Genomic DNA, 12,456 nt, shown 5'->3' on the forward strand with positions numbered 1-12,456 from the left:
CTGATACACACAAGGTTAGTTTGTACTCTATCCAAAAATAATTACATTGCATAATTGACTCTTTATAACCCTTTGAAAAATTATTGACTAAAATATTTTCTAACAGCATACATTTTTTTCAATGATTAAAATTTTCATTAAGGATAAAAACTTTCCTTAAGTAATGAAGACACTTTATTTCATAAGTACCATGTACCGTACAGGGTTTGACTTGAACAAAGATATTAATTTCTTTTTACTTTTTGCGTTCCAAACATGATTTGTAAGTAAATACAGTATTAATTATGACTAGGGGCACTGAAACTTTGCTAAAAGGTTTTTTCATGAATTATCTCGAAAGAGTATTACAAATGTTATTTTTAAGTCTAAAGCCATTTAATTTTACATTTCAACAATTAATTTGTCATCTTTAAGACGTGACCTCAGAGCGACAGCATTCACTCTGCAGCGCAGCAACTCGACACCAATGGCATAGTTGGCAGCTTGAGCGTCACCGAGCGGTAAAAGTAACTGCTCATATTTTCTGCATGATGCAGTGTACAATTTTTGCAGAGTGAAATTTTAGAAAAAAATAACTCAGGCAAGCTGGCATTGCCATTTTGAATACGTTGCAGCATCGCCAGCACAGAGTGAAGAGAATTCTCAGCAGGCAGATCTCTCCCATTCAAAGAATCTCCGGATAAAATAGTGCGTCACCACTCATTTATAATTCAATTGGAGGTACTGTGATCTGATAAAGTATCCTTGTAGACTCTAAGGCTGAAAAGTGTCAGCATACTTGAATTTGTTAAAGTTTTTGCTGCTGTTAAAAATACATATATCATTTCCTTTTAACTCAAGTTTATGGAGTTCAAGCTCTTTTAGAAAATTTAGCTGCTGTTATGTACTTTCATTTTTTTACTGATTTCCTCAACTTTATTACCACAAATTGCACTTAGACTTCGCAGTACCAAGAGACTTTTATCACTGATAACCCACACATCACCATACCCATACCCATCACTGGTTATCAACTCACATTTTTAGTGGGCTATATTTTGAATATATCTCAATTTTGTAAACTATTGGTAAAGATTATATCTAATAAGTAATATTAATGATTTCAACTCTTTAATATGATTCAGTAATATTTTTAATTGAGAAAATCCGTTAAAAAATTCAGCATTGGGAGCATGAAACTTGCAATTCTTGCACCTCCCCGGTTATGATTTTTACATTGCAGGTAAAATTCACTGCTTTACAGGGTACTTGCTCATAATACATTTGTTTCATTATAAATCTTTTGCATCTTTGAAAGTGACTTATAAAATAAAAGGATGTAAGTTTAGAAATATTTAAACAAGATAGTTAGGATCATTAATGTAAAAGCATATTAGCCGCACCTGAAGTTCCCAGACAAATGCAAGCAGAAAAGGGGCGGCAGAATGCCAAAAATTGAGTACTTTTATAATAAACAGACCTATCATAATATTTAGCAAGAGAGAAATACCTTTTACGGAGAGTAGCTTAGTATACTATCATTGACAAACATCTTTCCTTTTCGGTCAAATACCACACTAAGTCCGAGAAAATTTATTTCCTACATACATATTTCATAAATACAGTGGAACCTAGATGTACAACCTACTTATACAGGGATGGATTTAAAAAAATGAAAGCGGAAAATTTTGACAAGGTTGACTATAGAGCAGGAAAAGATGCCCCTAAGACTATGGCAGGGGCAGCCATCGAAACGTCTGCCCACAATCAACACAACCGGTGGGAAAGCAGAGGACACTTCACCAGCATCATACACCGGGGTGAAACAAGCATACAGCATTACTAGTAAATTGTGACCTGATATTCTGTTTTCGGAAAAAAATCCCAGATCAACTGCGAGGGAATCCAGTTGTGCTAGAATGCTAAGTCTCAGTCGTATCTTGCCTAAAATGAAACATTTTAAATCTTTGGTTTCATTTTGGAGGGATTGCAATGGATTTGGGGAAAATAATACATCAGGATCATGGCCAGCAAACGATCAATGCAGGAAAATGATACTTCAGAGAAAGATAGATGCTGGAAAATTACATTGCCTGTATGAAACTTTATTTAGACCATTAATGCCGAACGATAAATACAGGAAAACTATCAATGCGGGAACGATAGGTTGAGGGTCCACTGGATCAGCTACTAATCCAAGCATGTAGTAAATACCTGGAGGCGCTGTTTCAGTTTTTGGTGTGGTCAAAGTTCCGCCATCTAAGTTTGGCAATTTTTGGACACTGTCTCCGACTGTTATTTTGAGGTAGATAAGATTGAGGAAGAAAAAATGATATCCTTGAGAATATACTATATTACTGTATTTTTTAATTTCCGTTGGCTATAGTAAGATTCAATACCTGCATAAGGGCAGGTAAATGACTAGTTTACTCTCGTAAAATTTTATCTTCAGCTGAGCTGGTTGTAGAACATAACCGTGGTGATTGATATAAATTTTTCCCTGGGAAAAGATATTCGAGTCATAACTTTGCGAAGCCTACCAATGAAGTAAGAAAAAAAGCTTTACATTGTGCGTTTCATAGTTTATTTTAAAGTGTTACCGAGTAATGACCAAAAATTTCACCAAATAATTAGCATTGACCTTTATGGAATTGTCAATGTTTTGGTCAAAGTGGGCGTGGCTTGTCCTACCCACGCACCCCCATTCTGGTCACACTTCGCTCCACGCTCGAAACCAGTGGTGCCCCCTCCAGATATTTACAGCCTCCTTGTACAAATGTAAAATAATTTATCTCCTTCAGTGACTCCGTCTCATGACTGTCCCCCCCCCCTTTCATACTGGATGGAAAGATTTGCAAAAGAACAAGTGAGGGCAGACTACTGAGGAGGAAAAAGATTAACCTCATATTCTGGGTAATTTTTGAGTTCCTCTCTGGGTGGTTTCTCTGATGAATTACTCGCATTTCCACTATTTTATAAGATACATGAAATTTTTCACCCCTTAGTTTCAAGGTATTCCTTTCTTCAAATAAATTGTGACCCAAACAACATGGCATCAAATCAACCATTGCAAAGAAGTCAAACATCAAAAAACAAACCATGTAAGTGGAATTTCTAATATTTTCTAATGAATTTAAATACATCCACGAGCCTTTTTACAATACCACCAACCGCTTCCTTCAACTCCAACAAACTATGTGGCTCCAAATAGGGTAGGTGTTGGTGGATATGAAACTAGGTATGATAAAGGAAGGGGGGAAGAAACAAGTCACAGTATTGATGGGATGATTCTACTCACTCCTCAGCAGTGAATGCATCTAATATAAAGTTAGAACTAATGAATCTAAGAATTGTAGTACCATTTACAGGCAGTCCCCGACTTTTGCATTGCTAAAAACGTGCACAAAAGTCGAACCATTGAGTTCCATACTAATCAGGGGCTATGTTCCAAAAGAGTGAAATATACACACTAAAAACTTATTTTCTGCACATATTTTATTTTTATTATCTAATGTTTAATAATAAATTATAAAATTCTTCACATTAAATAAAATCTTTCAAAAATATGCAGAAATGTAAATAAAAGTTAAAAAAAAAAAACAAGAATTCCATTGCAGGTACCACGTGAAATTTCCTCTCAGTGTATAAGTTGATTATTCCACTTATAATATTCATTATAAATAAAAAGATATATCAAGAAACAACAAAATGTAATTTTTGAACCCCCGATCTTGATACCTTCAAATTTTTGCACCTTGTTTTCCCCGGGTGACATCTCGTCACAGCATAAATCAGGAGCACATATATTTCACACAAAAAAGACAATAGACATATGGAATTCGGAAGATATTTTGTGCAATGCTGTTGCTGAAGGTGTAATTATCATACGTGAATGAAACAGCACTCAAATGGGAAAACACTTATAGAAAGAAGCACTTATTTGTTGATTTTATTTGAAATTTTATTTCTCGTCAACTTTTTTTAAAAATCTCTCCAATGAAGGCTGAATTAGTTGTCTTCTTCTCTAGATATATGAGCCTATAGCAAGCAAAGTCTCTCTAAAAAAATCACCTTGATTAAAGTCAACACTACTTTCGATTGTATACGCTCGTATTGTCCGCTTGTTCTGCCATATGAAACAGTTGAAAGTTGGGATGCGCAGTGAATATGGTGGGAATTTCCAAAAATTACAGATAAACGTTTGATAGTCCGAATTTAGTGCACGAAAGTCAGGTAAAAGAAGTCAATTTATGTATGATAGTGTGAATTGTACCAAAGTCGAGGACCGCCTGTAATTAAATGTTTACCATAATAAGGAATAACGGTACCCCTAACGAACCAGATATTTGCAAAATGCAAACTATGACTGCTTTTATTTTAAAATTAAGAATTCCTTATAGGCATATGCAAAAATATTATCATAAACATGTACCATGTAGCATGAACCGTATTAAATTTGTCATCACCCACCTCTACAGGGTCACACCTAATTTCCTCCATTTTGCGATGCTATTGCCATTGCCATTAGATGCCATTTCAAAAATGTTTTGCATATCAGGTAATCACATCATTGATACTATAATAACAAAGTTAAATCAAAGAGCTGCTTTACAACAACAGTCGCCTCTACTTAATGTGTAGATGGATACATGATGACCATGTGTGTGTGGCTATGTGCCACAGAGGGACAATTTATCACTACAATGAAACCGAATCCTATTAAATTCCTGCAATAAGAACTCGGTTCCGTATTTTCGCCAATAATAACATTAATGTAGATCAACTGAGAAGCAGTCCAAAACTTAATATCATACCTGCAAAGAGCTTGTGGAAGAGAAGATATGATTGGGCCATATCCTTGAGCATTGTCATACAGTTCAAATAGAGGAGCGGCCACTAGCTTGTAATTCTTCGGGACCGCAAAAAGTGCTACAAAATAAAAAGAAAATGTTAGGAAAAATTGACCACAGAACTGCTGCTAACCGCAGTGCAACAAATGCCACTACATCTACATTAGAAAATTACTAGATGAAATTTGTTATGACTGGTAGCAAAGATTTTAAGAAAATATTTACTGACATTACCACACACAAGTTAAGACCCAACTATGAAGATCCCAAAGCCCCAATGGGTAGAACTCCCATCTTATGTTCATTCTGCATAATATTTACAATCTTCTTAAAAAAAGAAAACTCAGCTCGACCTTTCTTCATTGACAATTAAAAGATACAATGAGGAAGACAGAGAAAAACTCACACCAACAACTACCCAAACTTAAAATTGAAAATACCAAGTACTTGGGACGTGGCACAACCACTGTCTTTTTTAAATGAAGCAAATTAAAATTGAGTGATTCACAAAACAATTTTGCAACTTAAGCATGTATAAAAATTGTTTTTATTTAATGTTAACACAGTCCATGCATTAAAACATTCCAGTTTATATAAGGGTAAAAAATACATATTAAACATAACATTGGCATTTACAGAAATCCAAATATCTTCTGCTTCCTAACGTATCGTTTCAATACGTAGTTGACATTCAAAAATTTTCAGATATTCTAGGAGCATAGATATAATCCAAATAGCATGATTTACTACACTTCCATTGGCACAGAGTGATATATGGGATATGAACATGTAAAAAAAAAGGCATTTCATTGGTGGCAATTTAAAATGGTCGAGCTGATTTTTCTCTACAAAACAAAGCTTCATACAATTGATGGAGGAAGATTTCTCTGCTAGAAGGGCACTGCAAAAACAAGTAGCCGATGTATGTACAAACACCAATTTTTCTGTTTAAACAAGGACATACAGTCTTTACAGAACAGAAATACAATATTCATCACTTATTTAAGAGAAGGCTACAAGGCTTCATGTATATATTTGCCAAGTCATATTTGAATAGATACAAGTACATTAATTGACAGCATTAATGCAGCCATTCAAATGGCTAACTAATCTCTGTAACAATCGTAAAACATTTGCACCTTCACATGATTCAACTCAAAAAGATTTCACATTAATCTCTTAACAGTTTTTACATTAGTCTGAAATATAACTGAATGTGCACCTTCCTTCTTTACAATAATTATTATTTGATTCAAACAAAGAAACATTGACAGTTCAACTGATAAGATAGTTAATGAGTCAATGTGAACTCACAAGACACTACTAACAAGTGATGTGTTACAAAAACTGAGAATACACAGAAGTGCACTACATTAAGTAAAACAATACTGCTTTTTATTCCATACCCTTTTCGGCCAACTGCACTAGGAAAAGCTTCTTATGCTCTTTGGGCTTAGTGATGTGAGGAGGTATATAGGGGTACTGTGGTGGCTCGAAGTTTGGCCTCCACCAATTGCCTATCGTATCCTCTATCACCCATTCTTGCTTAACACCATCTTGCCTTCCAAGAGTCTGCAATTAAGTAATAGCATAGCCATCCATAACCCTCAAACACTTTCTGCTATCTCTTTCCACAACTCCAGAGAGGAAAAACACAAATAAAAATCTTTATTTTAAATATCAACTAGAGAAAAAAACAGACCAAGTAAATAAAAACAAAAATTTCTAATCACACATACCAAGTGATCATGATTCTCAGAGCATAAAAACGCCTCAACCAATAAACAAAATGTACATCACTTGTAACCTTACCATGTGTGCATACAAAATAAATACATTACAAAATGTACATTTATGCTTCACATAGCACCATTTTTTCCATTTATAAGTAATCATGGACAATTACCTTACACAAACCGTACTTGACCATCCATCACAGAACAGGAAATAAACAACCGTCGAGATGCTCTTTTTTGGGATGAAACACAAATAGAGCACCACTCTATACAAAATTTAACAATCAGCAGATTAGTTTATTCCCCTTTATCCAGTAATCCAAAAGCTCTGATCCATTTAATTTCATTACAGCGATCTACTAAGGAAGATTCATGACTTTTGCAAAATATGTATTTAAATTATTTATGTCCAAGAGTAAACACTGAATGGGCTTCAAAATCCACCACCAATATCTATAAATGCTGAATTCAAAAGTAAAAAAAAATAGATTCTAGATAAAGTTTCACCTATCATATGCTTTTTATGAAAAAATGTAGACACTTATCACGTCTCAAATTCAAGCAACGTAATGGTTGGCAAGTTCATAAAACATTTCACAGCCTGGGCACCAAAAATATTTACTCAATTGAATTTCCAGCTTGCAATTAGTTGTCATCCCACAAGCCAACTTCTAGCCAATACATACAAATTGCGGGTTGCCTAACCATACGAAGGTTACTTCCAGGGAGCCTGAAAGCATGGTGACATTTCTAATGCCGGAGTTGACACAAACAGTGACTGAGCCGTAACCTCTTAAGTTTACAAATTAATTTCAAGTCAGTGCCTCATGCTCACAGGTATTAGAATGCATGCATTTTTTCAAGTAATCTGGCATCAAAATTGAGCATGTATTCTAACCTTTTGTTGACACAGGCAGATACAGATTTTTTTATAGACATTAGAAAATTGTATGGAATAGAAATTTTGGAGAAGGAAAAAATATATATTCACGGTTGTAGCCTTTGAAATTCTACTCTGTATTTTTGTTTGATCCTGAATATTTATGAGCAATTAAATGGCCAATAAGTATGTTCCAAATTACGAATTCCTCCAGTAAGTAGAATGGTCCATTAAATTTAACATAATTACCAGTTCACAATTTGAAATTCTCAGAGTATTTTAAATAATACAATATTAAAGTACGTAAATACATGCTTATGAAGGAGGAAAAAAGCCATTTCACAAATATTTAAGCAGAGAAGAGAAGTTCTATCCACACACTAAATGAGACTGTTGGACACAATCAAAGGTTTGGATCTTTCTTAACTCTCATAGATTGTAACTCTCTCACAGTTTCAAGTCCACTGATGCTGCAAAATGTGCATTCAGAGAACAAACACACTACATTATACCACTTAACGCAGGGAGCATTTAAGCTCACTCCGGGCCACCTTTTTAGCAATGACTATTGTATTTCAAATGACACCAGAATATTTATCTACATATGTGTATTCATTCATATGGATAAAAAGATGTAGCAGCTCAACTGGTATACTTTTGAGACAATATAGGCAATAAATCTAATTCTTAATTTCATCTCTGCAATTATTTCAACTACATATTTCAAATACAGTTATTATCATTGATTGGCTCTGATTATCAATAATATGTAAACACGCTCAGCCTCTAACATTGAACTGTTTCCAGCATAGTCTGTGACCATGTGTGTGGATAGTTGGGGTAGAGTACCCACCATCAACTGCTACCAGCTCACCTGACATGGCCAGGCACAGTAATTTGTGGCAACACTGGCAGGAAAATTGTACCCATACCTACAGGACTAACTAATAAAAATGCAAAAATTATGCCATGATAAATACCAACTACATCCATTAATTTAGAATAATGCCCAGCCTTCAATTAAAGTTTCGCATCAGTCTATCCATTTGGTCGAGTAGGAAGTGAGCCAATAACACAAACTGATTACATTTCCCAATGAATAATGTTTTCCTTAGAGACATAAATATTTATAGAGATGTTTTTTATGGTTTCAGCAAGCAGCATAACAATTAAGAACAATATACTAAATGAGATTACGGACCATATTTGGCATTTCATAATTTTAGAATTGGTGAATAGGGATTAGTAGGAACAGGGTGTGCTATTTGGACATCCTTTTCTTCAATTACAAATTGAAATCTCTTACCCTAATTACAATACTTATGAATTAAAAAAAGAAAATATAGTATATTTCCAAAAGATGCTGTCTACAAAGGAGGTTATCAGGAGTGATTGAACAGAGACTTAAAAGGCACTTCAAAAACCAGGATTTGAAAGCAATAAAATCTCTGAAAAGAACAATGGATTATTGATAAAAAATGAAGAGCACTCTAAGATGAAAATGCTTGATACCGACATACAATATGTCAACCAGACTAACAAAAAAAGTTTCGCATAAAACAGGTGTGAGAAGATTAAGTGTGCATGCAAAGTTTTCAGAATACTGAAATTAATTGGAACCAAGAGGTGAGATCATGAGCTCTGTAAAATATTTACTAGGTGATTTCAAACAAATAAAATGAGAAACATATAACAAACTCTGGTCATCCCACTATCACACACAATACCACTGTTTTTACGTGTACTGGCTGAAAATTTTAGAAAATTTGCCCATGCATCAACAAATGAAAACAATCCTATCAATATAATAACTATCCACTTGGTTTCTATCTTGATGAAGCATCTAAGGAATAAATCAGAATTCATTGAGATATTTGTTGGGACAACAATACTAAACACAATTAACAGCATTTAATAATTATTATCAACTAAGCAAAAAAATCTCTATTCTAGGATTTCTTTAACCATTATCACAGCAGGCCGATTGTTTGCACACAGTGGTTTCTCTCGGCAGTTTTAAGCTCCACAATAAATGGGAGAAGTGTCAAAATTAAAATGATAACAGTAAAAATTCAAAATTCTGACTTAACCTGTAAAAATTAAGTAACGTTAACGTTTAATGCAAGTGTTGGGGTTTTGGGGAGAGGATAATGATTTTCCTCGAGGATGAAGAACAGTGGCAAAGCTAAAAAAATTAAATAAGGTAATCCAGCCCAGTTGCCCCTAAAAATACTAAATATACTTGATGAGGATGTGTGCACAGTAATGATCATTTAATTGGGATGACATGTCCCTGACCTGTCAAGCCCTCTCAGGGTAATTTGCTGAGGCTTGTGGCTGAAGCACCAAAGAGACAAATATCTCTGCACTAATACATTAAATTGGCTGTAGGTAAGTGCACGGCGACATCAGAACATGTGCCATTTGGTCACATAAAATGCAGTCTTACCCAAATACGTAGCAAACAGAGAATCAGTAATTAAGCTTACATGCATTGTGAACGATGACTGCTAATTTTCGGGTTCTCCAGCCGCGTCTGTCGTTTATATAAACGACAGGCACGGCTGGAGCGGACGCGGATGAAATTAAACCATATACACGACAAGCACGTCTGTCTTTTATATAAACGACAGATGTGGAGAACCCGAAAATTAGCAGTCATCGTGAACAATGCCGCGGAAACCTACGCACATGCATTGTGAACATTAAGATAAAATCATAAACTCTTAGGCTTTGCAAATAGTGAACCCCCAATACATGGTTTCCAATGGCACAAAATTTAGTTAAAAATGCCAACAGCTTTAATGACTACATAATAGGTAACAATTATTCAGGCAATACTAGACAGAATGCGAGGGTATGTGAATAGAAGTCTTTTCATTCCCCCGACCAGTTTCAGCAAATGAATATTACTATTAAGAAGACCAAGATTTGACAATGGCACTCTCATTGAAACCCATCAGGCAAATGAAATAACTGTGGAATATTAACAAGTGATTAATTCACATGCATGAGCAATAACCTTAAACAGTCATGAATTAAATGCTGAGAGTCAACACATGCACAATACGTCTGAAATATTACTAAGGACGACCTCGTCTTCCTAAATTAAATCAACAAAAATATACATTAATGAACAAATATCTATAAATAATATAATCCTTCTCTACCCATTAAACCCATTATTATTAAGGATTTACTCGGCTGATTATTTTCTGCCTGAGGGCCAATTTACAAAAAAAATTAGCAATGAATTCAAAAAGAGCACTAAATAAAAAATTTGATTCACAGCTTTGGGATGTTGATAGAAAAAATAATGTGGTCTAGACACCATCAGTCACCAAATGCCTCACTAACTGCATTTAGATTGATTTGATTGATTTCTTGGTTGCCTAGGATTATTTTCCGGAGTTTACTTCTGTATTCCATGTTATATCCACGTTATTTTTCATCCCACTATGTCCATGTCCTTATCCATGGTTCGCATTTAAGTAAAAAAGTACAAAAGCAAGCGAAATACTAAAACAATTGACTACCACACAGTGTTCCATAAATTTCATGCCAATATTCCCGTCAATTCAAAATCAACAAAACCCCATGCTAAATTATCCAGGCCCTGCACTAACTTTTTTCTGCAAACGCCACTATTGACGAATGGGTACAGCAGTCTTGATAAGTGCTCTCTTTGGATAAGTTATTGCTATTTTGTCCATATTCTGACATTAAAGAGTAATTGAGCATCCTATGAGTAAAATTTGAAATAATATTGATATAATTTGAAAATGTCGTCAAGTCATCAAACAACTTCCCAAAGCAAACATAAAAGTGACACCATATGCCACCACAATTTTTGTGTGATCTAAAATCTTTGTATCCACAACTTTTCCACCCTGGTAAATATGAAAATATAGTAAAACATGGCCAAGAGAGGTTTTCTACAAAGGAGATTATAAGGAGTGGTTTAAGAGTGACTTAGAAGGCATTTGAAAGACTAGAACATTAAAGTGATAAAATCTTTGAATCTTTGTAATATGGATAAAAGTCATAATGGTACCACACTAATTAACAATTCATTTTAAGGGTAAAAACTTTGAAAAAGACTACACTTACAAAAATAAGAGAATCCTGTATAAAATGGAAGAGTTATTCATTGCTTTTTAGCAGAACCAGCAGAAACATATTATGGAAGAATAAGTATAAATGTGATGCTTCAACCACAGATTTAAAAAAGTTTACGATTAAATCCATCTTTATCATCCTATTGAGATAAGAGAGCTGAGATAATGGTTAAATAACTAAATTTGTTAATTCCACACTTTTTATATGAACAACCCTAATAACACTATCCTCTAGCTACTTCCCTTGTAAATCACAAATGTTGATATTGGTCGCAGTGGATCAAAAGTTAGTGGAATTTATTTAGTATATTATTTCATTTACCCATGAACTTAAGATTCCGTAGGGATTAGAATCATACCATCATAAATACTTCCACACGGAAAGATTTTCTTGCACAACACCCTAAAAAAACTGATTACAATCAAGATGGCTCTAAGGGGCTGAACTTATGCTGTGATCTAACATCCCTAACTGTCAAGAAAAGACATGAAGTCAAAATTTCACCATTGTAATTCCTGAGGCTTCCCAGCCAGACTTGCATTTTGCTATGTATAATCAAGACGTGACATAAAATCATATTGTGTAAAACTGCAGTTTCACTGTATTCACGCCTATATGAGAAGAGATGATTATAATTTAATTCTAAAAACATGCCCCTGAGACAAGAAATTCAAATAACATAAGACTCCATCCCCACAATTTATGGCTTTAAAACAATTGCGTACTAAGATACATATGCCTGAAATGATGTCAAGAGTAAATTATAAGCAGCTCTTTTCCTTGCATTACTTCTATTAACACAGGAAGCCCTTGTGAACCTATATCCATCAAATATTACTTCCTCATGTAACACAATTTTCTTCTTTTAATACTCTCATGCAGCAAGGGTTAT

At 34.4% G+C, this 12,456-nt stretch overlaps 1 protein-coding gene across 3 annotated transcripts in view; it reads right to left on the reverse strand.

The window, feature by feature from the left end:
• The window catches only part of LOC124157165 (cleavage and polyadenylation specificity factor subunit 5), a 28,449-nt gene that overhangs the window by 2,795 nt on the left and 13,198 nt on the right, over positions 1-12,456 (reverse strand). For all 3 annotated transcript variants that reach the window (XM_046531686.1, XM_046531694.1, XM_046531703.1), the window contains exons 4-5: positions 6,236-6,401; positions 4,794-4,908 (exon numbers count right to left, since the gene is read on the reverse strand). In XM_046531686.1, the coding sequence (XP_046387642.1) occupies positions 4,794-4,908; positions 6,236-6,401 (281 nt within the window). The remainder of the gene's footprint in view (positions 1-4,793; positions 4,909-6,235; positions 6,402-12,456) is intronic.

Source organism: Ischnura elegans, chromosome 1 (genome assembly GCF_921293095.1).
Source record: "Ischnura elegans chromosome 1, ioIscEleg1.1, whole genome shotgun sequence".
NCBI classification, from domain to species: domain Eukaryota; kingdom Metazoa; phylum Arthropoda; class Insecta; order Odonata; family Coenagrionidae; genus Ischnura; species Ischnura elegans.